General features: G+C 51.9%; 1 protein-coding gene across 5 annotated transcripts; it reads left to right on the top strand.

The window, feature by feature from the left end:
- Positions 1-1583: 1583 nt before the first annotated feature.
- LOC105187621 (brefeldin A-inhibited guanine nucleotide-exchange protein 3) lies at positions 1584-18040 on the top strand. 5 transcript variants are annotated; one of them, XM_019843377.2, is made up of 22 exons: positions 1584-1708; positions 2101-2234; positions 2797-2931; positions 3140-3305; positions 3665-3794; positions 3883-4152; positions 4563-4796; positions 4882-5109; positions 5333-5709; positions 5839-6023; positions 6119-6281; positions 6451-6759; positions 6879-7101; positions 7184-7357; positions 7488-7896; positions 8146-8358; positions 8429-9317; positions 9442-9574; positions 11078-11306; positions 14173-14402; positions 14707-16279; positions 16522-18040. In XM_019843377.2, exons 1-22 carry the CDS (start codon positions 1624-1626, stop codon positions 16663-16665), a joined length of 6633 nt encoding a protein of 2210 aa, XP_019698936.2. In that variant the 5' UTR covers positions 1584-1623; the 3' UTR covers positions 16666-18040. The 5 variants fall into 5 exon arrangements, with proteins under 5 accessions (XP_019698936.2, XP_025156563.1, XP_025156561.1 ...); XM_025300778.1 differs by having other exon boundaries at positions 3868-4152; positions 16464-18040; XM_025300776.1 differs by having other exon boundaries at positions 1585-1708; positions 16464-18040.
- The last annotated feature ends 330 nt before the right edge of the window (positions 18041-18370 follow it).

Here is an 18370-nt window from a genome sequence, read left to right as displayed (position 1 = left end):
TGTTTGAATAAAAAAATTTCAAAATATGTAGAATATATACACATTCGATATGTATATTCTATAGTGAAGGTTTATCATTTATTATAATACTATATAAACTTAAATAAAACATTACACCGTACATATATATATAGAGAGAATTTACATGTACATTTTATTATAATTATATAATATTATAATTCGAATTTATTATTATTATATATACGAGAGTAATTGCAGATTCATAAAGTGTCTATGATTACTAGTCGGATGATGACAGCCGATCTTGAATGCCGAGCGCGAAATTCCGACTTCTTATTCCCGGAAAATTCGTCAAACGTCAAACGAAGGGCAAAAAGTGTCGCGAGCCGATCAACACAATCGGCGCGATGTAAACATTGCGGGCTTCGGCGGCGGTTGAAGCAAGAGAGACTTGCCCTTGGGCATCTTTTCTTTTCTCGAATGGCATTAGAGATAGTAAATATGGTTGCAGCACGGATATAAACCGCCTGAAAGTGGATGTAGCACGGACTTCCACCACATGCAGATTTTACCACCAAGACCTAAAAGTGAATGTAGCATCGTAGTTCTCTCAAAATGGAATGCAGATGGCGCCCATTTCCAGTGCGAAAAATCGGTGTCACCGAAAACGCTGTGTTGGCCGCTCTCAGCTTCCTCTCTGGTGGTATTATCTCGTCAGTGCTTGGCGGCACAATTAGTTCGAAGATCTTCGTTTCGCGGCGCTGCTGTTTTCACCGAGGAAGTGTTTTACGACTCCTATAGAATCCAATGATTTATTTCTCGCTCTTTCATGTCCAACCATCCAATTACAAATATGTAATGATAATTAAATCAAGAAGCATTCTGAAGCTAGTAATCTTTAGTTTTCAGTTATATCAAGAATATAATGTTGCAGTTGTTTATTGTCGACATGTGTGAAGTCAAATGAAAAGTAGCAGTCATTTAATACTCTATTTCATCGTTTAGTTGATTTTTATATCAAAATATTTTTATAAAAAACATATTTGCGGTTTAAAGAGAAAATTTTAAGCTTTCCATCCGTTTTCTAACAAGTGTCGTACATTAATTCTTTTATCTCCTAAGCTCCTAAGCTCCTAAGCGTATAAATTCGAAAGGACAGTTTTCGCTTCAACGTCAAATAACTCGGTTAAAAGAAATCGCACTATAATCTGCGAGTATGAAAATTAAAGAAGAATAAGATTCAAGCTTTTAAATGGTGCAAATGTAATTTTTTGTTTACGCGGTGCAAATCTACAAATTTTCTGAAAGATTTTGGCACTTGTCAAACTTTTATTTATATTTACGTAGCGCTATAAAAAATTAAATTAAATGAAATAGATTCATAAATTTGGCTTACTTTATAGCGTATACAGCTACTAAAAATATAATAAATGCAACTGACACCCTAAATCTTTACTTATTATTCTGCTTTCTGGTGTATATGTTAATGTCCCATTACGGTCACCATCTTAATAATAATTTTCTTCAGTTGTCCGGAACAAATAAATCGGTTTTTTGAAGGGCGACGGATTTTACGCTCCTGGGGACGTGCGTAGAACGAGGCGTGCATCGGCACTCCCGTTATCGATCAGTCGCGTGGTAGCGGTGGTAGCCCGTCGTGTCATGGAGGATCTCCTGCTGCAGATCGTCAGGGAGTCGAACAATGCGAGGCTACAAAATCTACGAAAATCGGCGCAGGAGGCGCACGGTGAGTACACGTTGCATCGTCGACAGTTCGCTTCATTATTATTGCTTTTTCAATCAGACATTTTACGCGCGAAACGCGCTTTCGGCCTGCGGTTTCCTCTTCCTGAAGACGTCAAGCCTCAGACACGATTGCGCATTTAAGTCACAAGTGCGTGTCACTTGGCTCGACGGTGTTCCCGAAATTTCGCCGTCCAGGAATCGGACACGGGTTTCGCTGCAGATGTATAACAATGACGCCGCATAATAATGACGTTAACGTAATTATGCGCTTGACATTGACGGGATTAACGCGCCGCTTCGTTATACGCCGGAAATGAATGTTCTTCGCGGCTCGCCGTTCCTCGAGGACTGTCCCTCCTCTATTAAGGCGGATGCGATTGTTCTTTCTTGCAGATTTTCTGGAGAAGCAGCAGGGCTTGCTGCGGGATCCGCCTCACGAACTGCGCGCCAAATGCTTACACACGTTTCAGCTAGCACTGGAAACCAACAGGAGCAAGTTCGTCGCCTTCGGGCTCTCGGGATTGCACGTGAGTGAAGAGAGAGAGAGAGAGAGAGAAAAATAGAAATAAAAATAAATCTTCTCGTGGCGGGAAGCCTCGTCCCACTTGCGAGCAAATCGCGAACGCGCCGCGAGCTTCACGAAAACCGTTCGCGCTTGTTCGGAACTTTATCTTCAAACCGTCTTTCCCTCTACGTGTGTTGGTCGCTATCGGTGTGGCCGCTTGTGGAAACGTATGTTCCGGAAATGTGTGCGATAAAGCGAGAGATACTAGCGAACAGCTGCGACAGTTTAAGCCGCATTGTCGGTGTCAGGAGGCGACTTTTAATGAATGCCGATCGAAACGCGGGAGTAACTGCTCCCCTCGTCGAGATAATTCATCCGTGCTCTCCACGAAGCTGAAATATTTTACGCGACGACGCGCGCCAATCATGACGACGGCGACGACGACGACGACGACGACGACGACGACGACGACGACGATCAAGCTTGATTTGTTTAACATTAGTTAATTTCAGTTAGGACGTTACACGCGTCGGGAAGATAAATTGCAGGCTAATCGATTCAGGTTAATCTGATTCGATTCGCAGAAGATGCTGAGGGACGACAGGTTCCAGTCGCCTTACGAACCCGAGGACGACTCGCTCTGGCTGCCCGCGCAGATGCTGCACGCCATGAGCTCCATCGTCTCGCAATCCGACGACACGCAGACGGACATGCTGAAAGTGAGTGTCACCAAGTCGAATGATTTCCGCCGATTCGGGGCGAGCGCTAAACGCGACGGTCAGAGGCACGGAGACGGAGAGCATACAATTAATAAAATTAATCGAATAATTAATGCAGAAATCGCGTTTGGCGCTTGCTGTAAGATTACGAGCGCAGGAAACGTATCGACGATATCGCTCGTCTCGTCTCGTTCGTTTTCTCCTTCAGGTCCTGCTGCAAGTCGCCTGCTCCTCTTACTGGACCATGAACGGCCGCCTGATCATCGCTATACTGACCACGTGCTGCGAGGCCTTCGAGAATGGGAATCAGGCAGTACGGACGGCCGCACAGGCGGCGACCAGCCAGACCTTGCGGTCGTTTTGTCTCTTTCTAGGTAATCGCGGAAACCCTGGCGCGGGGAATCAGAGAATGAAAGAGAGAGAGAGAGAGAGAGAGAGAGAGAAAATAATAGAAAGCACCGTGGTCGCGATGCGACGACGACGGCGACGGCGGCGCGAGCTTCCGCGGTATGTCAAAATGTTTGGTCGATAAATTACGAGATCGCGTGCGAGAAGTGGTGGGATGAGGGTTCGAAGAGAATCTGCCATCGACGAGGCGTGCCGCCCTAACGACCGGCGCTCGCTGCACCACGTCGCCGAACGCATCGCCAATGTGTGTGTGTGTGTGTGTGTGTGTATGTGGCATCTCAATACGTCATTCATTGTCCGACGGCTGTTTGCTTGTTGCTCGCAGACGAGGAGTGCCAGGAGATGGACGAGAACGCCAAGCGGAACAAGAACGTGCGCGAGAGAGGCGTGTCGTGCTTCAACGAGGCCTTGCCGATCCTGCAGTACATCTGCAGCAAGCTGGACGAGGCACAGAAGTAAATAACATGCAACATATCGAGCGACGTACACGTCGCACGATTAATCTGAATCTTGTCCCGCGATCTTTAGGAAATCCTGTTCTAGCAATGGTAGAAACGGCAACACCGTGGTCTTCCTGCTGGAGTGCCTGCACACGCTCATCTCCTCTTTGCCGCAGAAGATCCACACCAACGCGCACTTCACCACCTTCCTGTGGCAGAAGTTCTGCCCGGCCTTGATAGCCTTCCTCGGCACGCCGCGGGTCGACAAGACATTTACCTCGCGGGAGGGCAAGGAGAACGAGGTCGGCAGAGGCTCCGGCTACTTGGCCACGTCCTTGAGTTTCGACAGTCACCAGGCTAAGACCGTTTACAGGTAAACGGTTTGACGGGAATCCTGCTCGGCAGATCCGGAAAAATTCGCAGGGAATTCGGTCAATGTTCTATGTCGGAGACACTTCAAGTAGCGTTTAATAATCACGAAATTTGCACACAATATTCAGGTAATACTAAAACGCCCTGATATCGTCTTGAACGGAGAGATCCACGATCCACGTTTTCTGATACTTGCGAATTTGTCACACTGGATCAGTAAGTCTTGTTGCATCGAGCTTGTTTTAAAGAAAGTATTCCCGCACGTAGCGGAAAGCATCTCAAAATCATGTTGGATATGCTCAGGCGAGCATCCTGAGCGACATTCTCATTCCTTCGGAATGATCCTGAAGTTTCTTGCATCGTCTGAGTGACAGTCGACCAATATGGTAATTTTGGCTCAATGTCTTTCAGCATCGGCACGGAATTGGTGAGACTAGTAGGATGCGTTGGCCCGCTGCGGCCGGTCTTGGAGTCGGTGTTCCACAGGATGCTGCTGTACCCGCCGCCGCAGCAACGTCTGGAGCCTCTGAAGGCGTTGAAGGAGCTGCTGCGCAGTCCTAGCCGCATGGTCGATTTCGCCGGACCCCTGCTGGTGGAGGAAGACCGCTCGAGCCACATACAGAGTGACATGGCACTGATGAGACTGTGAGTCACAGCAGATAGATTTACAGTCTGACGATGAAATGCGCTGCTCGACACCTCGGTGCGTGTCACGCTTTCTTGCTTTCAGCGCTATGGACTCGATCGAGGAATCAACGGCCGGCGGGTTGGCTATACTGCACGCGAGTGTCTTCTGCGTTGTCGCCATGCTGTCGGCGCTTCAGGAACTTTGCGAGGGCAAGGCCATTAATCACAATTACACGTGCACGATCAATAGCTTGTACGAGGACCTGGAATCTTGCGACTACCGCGGACCTTTGACCTACCAGAGCATGGCGCGGCTGCCAAAAACATATAGGTGAGCGTAACAACGCGCAGATATATGCGTCGCTGCGCAGAGAGACGGTTTAATCGATTCAGCTTCGAAGGTTGCTTTGGGTGAGAAAACAAATTGCGAGAGCGTTTTCGTTTTGCTTGTACCGAGCCGTTTTCGCGGCCTCTCTCATGTAATCTTCTCGCTCCAACTCCTCCTCCTCCTCCTCCTGATATCTTGCGATATCTCGTGCGAATCTGTTCATCAGGGAGCAATTGGAGTTAATGAAGAAGGGCATGGGCTCGGATTCCGACTCGTCCGGGCACGGGCCGTCGGAAGACGGCGACTCGACGGACACCGAGGGGCCGCAAAACGAGTCGGACGAGGTGCAGGAGGAGAACAGCCTCGACGACAACGATTGCACGATGGAGAACGAGTGCGAGAGGCTGAGACTGAGGAAATTGCCCAAGTGTCTTCACGTGGGACGGCAGGTGGCTGACGAGTGCAACGTGGATGTGGAGCGGCACAACGCCAGGCGGTTCGTGAGGACACTCAGGTCCGATCTCATACCGATGGCGCTCACCCTGAGGAGCAACATAGAGGTGGACGAGGCGCTGCAGAATTTCGCTTCCGAATATTGTCAAGGTAATGCGAGCGTAAACGCTCGGTACGTACTGATAGGAACGAAGAGTCTCCAAAGAATCGTTAGTACGAGATAACGAGATAGTACTATACGAGGATATTTCTGTTTTCAATTTTTAATTTTTATTCCAGGGGTGTTCGCGGCTCAGCAGAAAATGCAGGAGCAAAGCGACGCCAGCACAGATTCGTGCGCGTTAATCACAATCATGAACGCCGACGGGATTTATCTGGCGACGTACGCGGCGCTGCTTCTGAATCTGAAGCTGATCCGCATCAATTATTACCACGAGGAGGCCCGGCAGGTGCCAGTCAGCGAGGTAGGTCTGACCGGAAAGAAAAAAGAAAAAAAAACAGAGAAACCATTCGATCTCGATTCACTTCCACGCGCTCATCTTCGCATCTCGCTTTCAAGGAGCAATTTGTGGAGGAGGTGCACGGATCGGGAGTGCTGGTTTATCTCTCGGCCACGTGGCTCTCTGAATTGTATCAACAAGTGCTCGCGTGCAATTTGCTGGAGAGGTGTGGCTACAATCCCAGCTCCACGGAGAACAACGCGTTGGTCAACGTCCTCACGGGTACGCGCGGCTCGGTTCACATTTCACCGCGCGGACATACATCTCGATCGAATGAACGTAAAATAAATTCATCTTGCGAAATGAGTTTCTTCGTGGTACATAACATGATTGCTAAGATTAACAAGAGTTTCGGGATACGGTTAAATCCTTGAGTTCTCGCGATTCGCAGACGTGGACGGCATACCCGGCAGCCAAAGAGGCGGACAATTGCTCTCCGATTACATCAGACTGGAACGAGCGCAGCTTTCACGAAGCGAGCCGACTCCGGAAGCGGAGGCTGGCGCGAAACTCTCCAGGAGAGTGCTGACTTGTTGCTGGGGCAGCATGATGACGGTCCTCTCGACGGGGCTGAATCCTCCCAAGGAGGACACCAACAAAGGCATCCTCAACAGAGACGGCAGCAGAAGAGGAATTCGGGACACGGTCGTCTTGGCGCTTGAGGGTCTTCATAAAGCCGCGACGTTGAGCAACATACTCGGTACACAGGCATACATTTTCCTTCCTTTCGCAAGCTTCCATCCATCTTTCCATTTCACCTCATCCTTCAAATCATCTCTCGAATCGTCTTCTTTTTCCAATCATACTTCGGGGTTTCAGGTCTGCAGAACCGCTGCGGCTCCATCTTCGCCCTTCTCGCCAAGGCCGCCTGCACGGAGCAGTCCATCTCGAGGATAACCCGTAAGAAGGACGTTCTCCGGCTGAAACTGCAGAACAGGGCGACTAATATCCACACGTCTCACGCGCTCAGCATGGACGTGCTCCTGGGGAGAGGCTTGGAGCTCGGCAGCCACGGTAGTGACTGTTGGCCGCACGTTTTCACGTAAGTCGTTCTCGAGAGGTCGTCAAAGATACAACAATACATTACTGCCTGCGTAACAATAATAATGTGCGTTTGATGAAAGATGTTGCCTGTACGTGAGCAAGCTGGAGCACGATTTCTTCGGCAAGAACCAAAACCCGTCGCTGCCCAAAGCTCAGCAGAAGAAGGAGAAGAAGGACTCGGCGAACGGCGACGCCAGAAATGGTCAAGATAGGCTTCGATTGAACTTCAATATCGTCGATGACGAGGAATCTTGGTACGAATTTTATTAGTTTCGCCCTTTCTCAATCGCGCTTTACGCGATCGTTTCGAAATTTATGAAGGATGAAAAATTCTGGTATTCTGCTAGAGGTAGCTCTCAACCTTCTCGATTTCCTCTTTCGCAGCGTGGACGTTTACAGCTTCCTTTCGAGCCCTTACACGCAGAACCCCAGCTCGGACACGATCCCGGAGATTATCCAGGAGTCGAACGCCGACAGTCAGTTCAACGGCATTCTGCCGGCGGACTACGCGGCCAAAATCATATGCGTGTTGTCGCAGCAAGTGGACAGGCTCTTCGAGGACGCGGCGCTCAAGCTGAATCTGAGAGCGCTCTGCTCGTTCCTCACGGCCCTCTGCAAGGCCAGCAAAGCGCAATTGTTCAAGACCACCGACGGTTGCAAAGACAATAAGAGATTCTGGTGGAGGAGAAGTAAACCGAGGGAGAACGAGATGAACGTGCTGCTGCTGGCTCGCTTGGGCGAAGTTATGCTGAAGTGTGTGAAGAGCGGCAGACCTCTGATTCATATAATGGGGGTGAGCTGAGAAATTTTCGGACGATCTTGCAATTTACGAATGCTGTACTTGGCAACAATAGTCAAAGTCGCGCAATCTTCTCAAATTTCGAGGCTCTCTGTCTCTCACATTTCCAGATTAATTTGATCCGGCCACGACCGGAAGAGCCCCTACATTTTTACCGATCAATCATCCGGTCTCTCCTCTTCTATCCTCCTTCCGAGTTTACTTGCGTCACATAACGAGTTCACTTGCTTCGTCCACCCGCAGGTGTGGAGCATCTTGGGACCACACTTTATGGAAGCGGCTTGCCACGAGGATCGCAGCATCTCGAAGAAAGCGGTCCAATGCATCCACGACTCCATGGCGGCCTTGTTGAACGAGCAGATAGAGCTCCCGCACTTCCACTTCAACGAGGCGCTCTTCAAGCCCTTTGAGAACCTGCTGTGTCTCGAGCTCTGCGACAGCGACGTGCAGGATCAAGTGAGTGCTCGACCGCACTCACGACGCGATCACCGCGATGATTTGACTCACTTCTTGCTCTTCCGCTCAGATCGTCAGCTGCATCTGCGAGTTCGTCGAGACGAATCGCACCGAGATCCGCTCGGGCTGGCGGCCGCTCTTCGGCGCGCTGCGAGTCGCGTCGGTCGGCAACTCGGATTCCGTGGAGTCCGCGCCGCTGCTGGAGGTCTTCCGCGTGTTCCTCTCCACGGACAACACGCTGGTCTTCGCCAACGCCGCCCTCGATTGCATCCTGTGCCTGCTGAGGCACGTGAGAGGTATCGGCGACAACGACGGCCAGCCTGATGAGCAGGAGCAGGTGAACATCGATAGCGCGGAGTCGCGGCGGATGCGGCTCTGCGTGGAGAGCCTCAAGTACTTGCTGAGCTGCAGCGACATCCTCTCGTCGATGTACCGGATGCCGGCGTGCCCGATCTTCCACTCGGCCCAGCGGATCCACGTGTCGACGATCCCGCAGTACGTGGACCCGATCATCCCGAACCTCGAGCTCACCAGATTCGACAAGCACATCGAGACCATGCAGGAGGTCATCCCGGAGCGTTCGTACGACGTGCTGACGCCGTTGATCGACAAGGACGCGCACTCCATCGCCACGTTGCAGAGTATGGACAAGCCCAGCGGTATCCTCCGGGTATGGTACATCCTGATCGAAGGCTTGGCCAGCGCGACGATGATCTGTCCGAGGCGTTACCAACCGCACACCCTGGAGACCTTGTTCCACCTGCTGCGCGACACCCTCAACGTACCGGGGCCAGCGTTCGGCCTGTACTGCGTGAACCACCTGCTGTTGCCGATGGTGCAGAACTGGCTGAGGAAAACGTCCAAGATCTTCCGCGGATGGGACAACTTCGCGCCCAACTTCAAGCAGTGCTGCGGCCTCACGACCGATCTCGTGGTGGATTACCTGACGCACTTGCAAGGTAAACAGCGACAGAGAGTCGCTCTCCCGATAAGCTTCTAAGGCACGAAGACAAGGCGGCGCGCGAATTATAATCGCGATAGAGATTGCTAACCGCCGCTCCGTTTCTGTGCGACTGCCGACAGGCCCGGAGGTCGCGAGGAACGACGCTTATTTGCCGGCCACGACGCTGATGTTGAAACAGCTGTTACTGGTGATGGCGGAATGCGTGGTTCAGCCCACGGAGAGCATAGCTCGTCTCGGTTGCGCTTGCATCAGGTGAGTCGCCGTCGGACGTCTCCGACTCGCGACGCGTAAAAGCCGTTTTATAGCGATTCGCGACCTTCGTTAATATTCGCGCGGTTTCGCGCGACGCAGCGCATCTCCGTGAAGCGCATGAGAAATCAACGTACGATCGCTGCAGTGGCCGAGGAAAAGACAGAGGAGCCTAGGAGGATTAGGGAATGCCGACGACGGTGCTCCTCCCGGCGGCTCCTCAACTGCTGCCGATCGGAACGTTGCGCGTAAGCGACTACTTGCCGAGTCGTCGTCGTCGATTTCGCCATTCAATTAGGACAGCTGGGTGATAAAACGACGCGACGAGACGAGACGAGACGAGACGAGACGAGACGAGCGGTGTCCCTTGCGCAACGGCGTCGTTTGCCGCGAACATTCTGCGCCGACATGGCCCCGGCGGCATCGCCGATGTGCAGTTTCGGGGGCGAATCGGCGCGGCCGGGTCCGGCGGAATGCGCGTCGCCGCGGACGTCGGGTGTATCGTCGTTACGAGCGTGCGTGTAAGACGATAACGAAGCTTGACAGGCTGTCCGGTGGGATAAAGTAGCCACCGACACTCGACACCCTCCGGGCGTCATGCCAGCGACTGCACACGCTGCCCCGCCGTGTCGCGTCGAGTCGCGTCGCGCTTGGAGTCCACCTGGAGTCATCGGGCCGCATTTTCTCCGTATTAATGCGTGTATACTGCGCGTATACACGCACGCACGCAGCGCGGCCCCGCCGCGCCGCGCCCGCGCCGGTCCGTAACCCGATCCCGGATCGCTCGGTGTCGATCGCGAGGTATCGATGTACACGTGTACGCCCGGGACTTTAAAAACGGAGGAGCAGGTTCGCGTACGCGGACACAATACGCCGCCGAATGGCCGGCCGAACACACGGTGCCCCGATCTGAAATCCTAGAGTCACCCGGTGGAGTCACCGGCAACCCACTTCTCGCAGCGTGCGATCCGGCAGATCGGGTGATGGCGTGCTCGCCTCGATCTAGGAGCGCGCGTGCGACGCGAGGCAGGCCGAAGAGAGAGAGAGAGAGAGAGAGAGAGAGAGAGTGTGTGTGTGAGAGAGAGAGAGAGAGAGAGAGAGAGCCGGTAGATAGATCACGGCGACACACGGTAGCGCGAGACATCCGATTACTGTCAGTCGCTTGGGCCGCCGTGTGAGTCGGTGAGATTGACGACGACGACGACGACGACGACAGAAACCGAAGAATGACGTCCCGTCGGTCTGACTGGTCGCTCCCGGCACGCTGTCCTTGTCGATTAGAGGCAAGGAACAAACAAATTGCGCATACGGGGAAAGATCGATGCACACGGAGGAGGATTTCCTCGGAATCTCCTCGTGTGTCGAGAACGTTCGTCATCATTTTGATCGACTTCCACGCGGAAGTGGAAGTCCCGGGAGCGGGGGGAGGGGGGGGGGAGGGGAGAGAGTACGCACCATCGAGTAGTCGGAGTCACCAGCAGGAGAGTGTGAATCCGTGTTTGACAGGCACATACTGGTGAGCAGCGGGCCGCTCCTCACCCCCGAACAATGGGAGGTCTGCGGTGTCGCGTGCTACCGCGCCTGCTCCAACTCGCTCCAGGAGCTGCACCAGCTGACCATGGCTTTCTCGCCCAGATCGGAATCCTTTTACGGGGACGTCGCCCAAGTGAAGGTCGCGGCGCGCCGGGACGCGACGCCGGAAGAATCGGAACGGCTGCGACAGCTCGCCGCACAAGTAAGTAATCCGAGATTCATTTGCGAGAGCTGGCGAACGGGCCAGGACCGACTCTCCGTTTCTGGTTGTTGTACGTTCGATGTGCTTTGTCGATGTGCTCCTCGTGTAGCCATGAGATCTCGATAGACGAATCTTCGGAGCGTACAGAGTCCGTCTTGAGTTCGAGAGCGTGAGAGCGAGAGTGAGTGAGAGAGAGAGAGAGAGAGAGAGAGAGAGAGTCCATCTCTGCATTCGTCGTCACTCATGCATCACGATATCGAGATATCATCTTCTCCATCAAGGGCTTGAATGGCCCGACACATTCATATCCTTCGCTGAACGTTAAACGCGACCGTTCTCGCTAATCGCCTCGGTGCGAGTCAAAGCTGCGAAACTCGAACTCGAACGGTCGCGTTTGGCGTTACGCTCGACGCACGAGTGTCTGTGTTTTCACGTCTCCTCCTTCATTTAGAACTCAGATTCACAATCGACAGCTTAATATTCCATCACCTCGACCGCTCTATCATCTATATCCGAAACTAGAAGAGTTCCCTTCGCAATGATCATCTCCTTGTCATCTGATAGATACCGTACGGTGTGTTGTTGTTGGCGACGTAGCGAGTGCGAGAGCACTCGATGTGTCGCGTTGCGCGTGCACGTGCGAGAAAGAGTGCGAGAGAGAGAGAGAGAGAGAGAGAGAGAGAGAGAGAGAGAGAGAGAGAGAGAGAGAGAGAGAGAGATAGAGATACAGGGACACCACGTGGTGCCCTCCTGACCTGACTTGCTCTCAGGTGAGCCAGCTGCGCGAGGTATTGACTGCCATCAAGAGGCAGAGCGCGGCGTCACTGCCGACGACGCCTTTCCAGGATTCGATGACCATTGAGACGACACTGATCGACCAGCACACTACCTCCTACCCCGTCGGTTGTAGGCAGCACACGACACCCCCCGATTACACTAACACTACGACGAACACGGGCCCCCAATGGCTCTAGCCGACCACGGTAACTCACGTCATGGATTTTAAGAACAATCAAACCGAAAGAAACCTTACTTAATTATTTATATACCGCATCGTTCCACCATTTCGAGCGATTTTGCGAGAGAAGATACCAAAAAAAAAAAAAGAAAAAAAAAACAAAAAAAAGAAAAAGAATATAGACACGTAAACGTGGATACAGCCTGTGTCCGGCCGCGCGTTCGCGGCCGGGACGAGCGCGGCTCGCAGTGATTCACAGAGTCCGCGGAGACGTGCCATCGTGTCGTCGTCGACAGGCCAGGTTTCAAATGCTCGTTTTTCACTTACAATCGGGATTACGATTACGATTGCCGTTCTCAGCCTGAGAGAATATTTTTGCATACCCAGCGATCTCGCCTTACATATATTATACGTACACATGTGACAAAAGGAAAAAAATATATGTATATATATTTTTTTTTATATCGAGCACAAGTACTTTGTATCCCCCCCACCCGCTGAATATGTTACATTGACGCAAGCATAATCGACCGATCGCTTTCGATGTGTTCCCTATTAGCTTGTTCGATGTGGCTGATACCGGCGACGTGACACGGCAGAGAGAGAGAGAGAGAGAGAGAGAGAGAGGAGGAGGAGGAGGAAAATAGAATGAGAGAGGGTGTGAGAGAGAGGGAGAGAGTCAAAGTGTTTCTTATGTGTATTTTTGTACCGCTGAATGATTGTGTTCACAAATATATAGAGCTTCTATCATCAGAGCTGGTTGACTGTTCAATTGCCACCCTACACCTTGAATGACGAGGGGATCACTTTGAAATACCGCCTGTCGACGAGGAGACGCCGTTTGATTCGAGCCACCATGTTCTTTTTCTTTTAGACATTTGCACATGCTGGTAGAAGGCACGTGTTAGGTTGCAAAGGTGCTTTGACGAGGTCCTTTCTGCAAGTTCAACACGCGTTGACGTTGCCACGCGGCTACGTTCACGTCTAGTACTTTTGGCGCATGCAATTAAGGAGAGAAAAAAGAACAATTTCCACACAATATGGCATTTTCATTATCTTCCTGGTGCACACTGAACTTCTTCATAATTTAAAATAACAATATATATATACGATACACTAATATCGCTGTAATCTGTTTTGTGACTCGTCACGTTGCGCGGAATGCTATGGAAAAAAAGGACCTCGTCGCCGATTAAGAAAAATCATCTCAACTTTTCTTGGCACGGTCTTGCGAATCACCATTAAAATCCATGGCTTGGGTCCATGGCTAGAATTTCACTGTCACAATAACGTGTACGCAACGGTACACGACACCGTGTTATAGAGGCTGCAGCTTTCGTAGTGTGCACACATTATATTTCTCGACCGTGCAAAAAATGCAGATACGCGTTAGGCTGATTGACAGCGCGTAGCGATTACTACTATTGTAATTAAGATTATCCTCACGATCGGTTCACGACGATCGCTCAGCAGGCAGATATCGTCCGCTTGATGTGTCCTCGAGAAATATACATCTCCAGAGAGAGAGAGAGAGAGAGAGAGAGAGAGAGAGAGAGAGAGAGAGAGAGAGAGAGAGAGATAGAGAGAGAGAGAGAGAGAGAGAGAGAGAGAGAGAGAGAGAGAGAGAGAGAGAGAGAGAGAGAGAGAGAGAGAGATAGATAGATAGAGAGATAGAGAGAGAGAGAGAGAGAGAGAGAATATTCCAGCGACACGAGAATTGACTAGAAATAATCTTACTTGCAATCGAGATCTTTACAAAGACTTACACGACAATCGCTTCTGTATAGCTGCAAAGTACCCACTCACGGATATCTCGAGGAACTCTCGTCATATATACCTCATTCACCTTCTGACGTCCGTGTGAGAGCGACCCTCGGATCCCCTCATAATCCACGCTTCTGTCCTCAGGTGTTCCTCCTGGAGGAACAGACGCGCGTCGAGGATGCGTCGCGGCCGTCCGACGAGAGGTCGTACGTGTTCCTCTTGTACCCGCCCGCCGTAGGCACCACGCTCAATCCCGATCTCTACATCGTCAGGGTGCAGCTGCGCGCCTTGGTGGTCGGGCTGCTGGTCCACCAGATGCTGCTGCATTGCATCGCGAGCGTCCTTCTTCAGGGCGCTGGCGCCTCGATTTCAAGGTTTGCACGCGAATTTCGGTCCTCGCTCGAATAACGCAACGCGAATCGTCGTGCCGCGCGTTTCGCGTGATGTAACATCGTTGCTTCGTAACACGATAAAAATACCGAGCAAATCTTCCTGAGGCATAACCGGTCGCTCAATAATCCAATCAACTCACGATGAAATCATCAAATCAATCGGATGAATCAATAGTCACGAATCCCAGTGATCCCAGTTGAAAATAATTCACGTATAATTCCACGTCGATAAACTGAATCGGAAGCTGCGATCGTAACGGAAAACGGAAACGACGCTTTCCCGTAGCCTGTCTCACGTGATCCCGCATTCGACGCCGTGCAGCTCGCCCAATCCGGCCAAACGGGGCTACCTGTCGCACCTGAGCCCGCATCACGTGGAGATCTTCCTGTCCGCCTTGGACCTGTCCTACGTCGCCGCGCTCAAGTTCGACTGCCGGCCCGGCCTCAAGTTCCTCGTGCAGAAGGTGGCGAATCTCGAGCAACCGGCGAATCTGTATCGCCAGGCGGCCGCGGCCTGGACCATCAAGATCGTCACGCTGTTCGAGCTGTGCCTGCGCGAGGTCGAGGAACTGCACGCCACCTTGGACCTCGTGAAGACCATCTTGGGCACGGGTCTGAGCGACAGGGAGTGCGTCTACGACGTGAAGCACCGCAAGCTCACCAAGTACCTCCGGCAACTTCGCACGACCTTCGACGAGCTCTGCGAGACTTACGTCGAGGTGGTTCTTGACGCAGACGGCAAGTACACCAAGGTCGACAGTTTCTCGGAGAGGAAAATATTCCTGCTGGTGGCGCAGCCTGACGATTACCCCGAGATCACCAGGAAGGAGCCTATCGACGACCGGGGGGTCGTCACGAGCACTCCGGCGTCCGTCCTTCCGCCGTCCGAGGAGAATCGTGGCGTTCGCGAGGAACTTCGGCTGGACGACGAAGAGGAGCAGGACGATCAGGACGACGTCGACGTGTACAATCCGAACTTGGACGACGAGAGCGGCTTGGAGGAGCTCGGGGCTGAATGCGAGAACGACCCGAGACCCTTCAGGCTGTCGGATCTCGCCGCGGAATACTCCACCGACTCTGGTCCACAGTCTGAGCCGGAAACGACGGATGATTCCAGACCGGTGTCCAGGCTCGGATCGGTCACGGAGAAGATCGTTTATCCTGACCGCTCTGGCGGAACCTCGAGCGAGGGTTACATCGACCCGAAGTTCGAGTCCATGACTCCGGCGCCGCCCAAGATGATGTACAGTCGCGACGATCTCTGCTATAATCTGGACTCGCTGTGGAGGACGGAGTCAGTCGACACCTCGAGGACCTCCATGGCGGACGCAAAGGCGCTCGATCGAAACGCATTCTACGACCAAGATTTTTTCTACCGGAAGTCGTACCCGAGGAGACGCCGCAGTGACGTGATCCTGTCCCTGAGTGTCTTCAGGGCGGCGGATCTCGAGAGCACGGACAATTCTTCGATGTTCGACTCGGCGGACGTGCGATCGCGCTCGTTGATGGAACTGCGAAGCGCCTCCGCTTGGACGACGTCCGAACCCGCGGACGAGCCTCGTGAGCCCCCGGACGGTGTCAAGCCGCTGGAGGACAAGAAGAACTCCAAGTCCTCGCAGATCCTCGACAATATCGACGAGCTGCTGCGCGACTACGAGCGTAGCAAGCGCGGCTTTAGGACCAATCCGTTCTTACGCGAGGAGGAGGAGGAGGAGGAGAAACTTGCGAGCGAGAGTCAGCAGGCCGCCAGCCAGGAAGCCGAGTTCCAGAGGAGGAACGTTAACAAGGACAGCGAGGCCCACAGGAAAGCTTGGGCGGACACTTTGGGTACCGCGCTGGAATGGGCCTTGGCTCTACCGGTGAGTCCTTTTTGTATCTCATTCGACGTGCGTCGTGTAAGAAACAATCATCCGCGAAATGAATGACTTAAACATTTTCCTGAAATTACGAACGAGCTGCTTCTTCGGTTTGCAGTTTAGCGCTCCCAGAGCGCTCGTCAAAGATGCTTGAAATTGCGTGTACTAGTGCGAAAATTTATTTTAGTTGTATGATAAATCGAGTTTTGCAACTCGCCCGCTAAAACTGGATGACTCTCCTGCAGGACGAGCAATTGGCGCCCCTGCTTCCGGTACTCGTGAGCGGCGTGCGAATGCTGACCAGGCATGCCGTGGATCGTGGCCTGAAGCAACGTCTGTCGGCTCTGTTTCACCGTATCGCCGTGCTTTATGGATTGACAAATAATTAACAGCGATCGCGGGTATCGTCGAGCGCGCGACCGCAGCCTTAGTTGCGACTTGATCTTCGCGCGGACGAGCGAAGAGACGAGAAACAATTTGATATGCCCGACGTATTGTTTTCCAAGTTCTTAATTACTGCTGTGATGCGAATGTAAAGCCCGCGGGAGAGGAACGAAGAAGGGGAGAATTCATTGTTCACATACCGGTTATACATATTTTCTTCGCGATGCTCGACCGAGTCGGGACTGAGCGCGATTCTCTCTCTCGATTCGCGCTTGCGAGGAAAAAACGTGACGTCCCGTTTTCGCGCGCGCGCGCGCGCGCGGAACTCTTATTTTTTCCGCGCATGCCGACGCGTCGACACCAGGAGACAAGGATTTTATTTACGATCCACTCCGCACGCACATCTCTCGATTCTCATTTTATGCTCTTTGCACTTAACTGTAGTTTGCGGTCCGGTCGTAGTGCCGGGTGTACCGGATTTTTGCTTCCGACGCAAAGCTGGAGAGAACGCGCGGACGCGATGCGCCCCGCCGCCGCGCGACGTCGGGTCAGTTATCCTGGCGCGCACTTGCCAAAAAGGAAGGAGGGAAAGGACACGGTCTCTAGAAGTGAAAATTCGTTTTTTACGCAGCTTCCTTCGCGCTAGTGCAATAGGTCTCATCGCCGCCATTGACGACGGCGGGCCATTATTCTCTCTCGTAGACAAGAGGACGATAGTACGGAGGATCTCGGCGAGAAATTAGACGGGGATTATATTCCTTACGATTAGTGCTATATATTTTATTGTATATAACGAGTCCGCGATCCGTGCGTTTGTTCGCTTTCCTTTTTTTCTGGTTTGTAACACAGTAATGATTCACGTTGCGTTACGTTCCGTGTAGCTGGTGTTGCTCGTTGATTCAATTTAAATATTTCTCGTTCCCGTAAACGAAGAAGTAGAGATAATAACTGAACGTTGATGTATATATCAAATATTATATCTGATGTTTCCCGATATACGGTGCATTCCATAAATGTTGTAAATGTTGTTGAGCATCAGATGGTTTAAGAGTATAACGGAGGGATTAATAATTGATAATAAAACGTGCCTATGTACCCCCTGTTTTTCTCCCAAACAAATACGTCTATATATATATATTGTGTGTGTGTGTGTGTGTGTGTATGTGTGTGTGCGTGTGTGTGTATACATATATATGAGAAGTAGAATGAATGCGAATGCAATTCGGGGGATTCGTTTCTGCGTGGAGCAACGCGGCTGAGAAGCTGCGCGTCTACGACGAAGTCTACGAGAAATACACGGTATATATGGCAGTTCAAGTGACATGTAGCCGAGCTGAGATGTACGAACGTTAATAAATGAATTCTAATATCCGAGTATTATTTGGGGTGAGAGCGTTAGAGGGAGAGACGGCGAGGCGTATGTGTGAATTTATTCGAATCCCTCTTTCACGTCCTGATCTCGCAGTTTTCGTTAGTCGCACCAATTGTCTCACCCGCTCCGCCATGTCTTTCGTCGCCCAAGTGTTCGAGACCGAAGACCGCGATTTCGATTGAGGGCGGGAAAACCGCGCGCGATTTATTCTCACCGGCCATGCTCGGAGAGTACCGAAGATGTCGACCGTTTCCTGCGAGACGACGAAACGTATTTCAGTTAGTCTTAACGGACGCAGGAAAGGGCGGGAGACTCTCTCGTCTGCGGTCGACTGCGAG

Source organism: Harpegnathos saltator, unplaced genomic scaffold, assembly GCF_003227715.2.
Source record: "Harpegnathos saltator strain DR-91 unplaced genomic scaffold, Hsal_v8.6 scaffold384, whole genome shotgun sequence".
NCBI classification, from domain to species: domain Eukaryota; kingdom Metazoa; phylum Arthropoda; class Insecta; order Hymenoptera; family Formicidae; genus Harpegnathos; species Harpegnathos saltator.
The sequence above is the reverse complement of the archived record's forward strand: the minus strand, read 5'-3'. Positions and strand labels throughout refer to the sequence as shown.

Bases quoted from the DNA above. Each gene is read 5' to 3' on its own strand.
- LOC105187621 (XM_025300778.1), top strand. From the start codon at position 1,624: ATGGAGGATCTCCTGCTGCAGATCGTCAGGGAGTCGAACAATGCGAGG. The intron at 2,235-2,796 runs GTGAGTGAAGAG...TTCGATTCGCAG, and splicing joins TCGGGCTCTCGGGATTGCAC to AAGATGCTGAGGGACGACAG. The intron at 4,797-4,881 runs GTGAGTCACAGC...TCTTGCTTTCAG, and splicing joins GACATGGCACTGATGAGACT to CGCTATGGACTCGATCGAGG.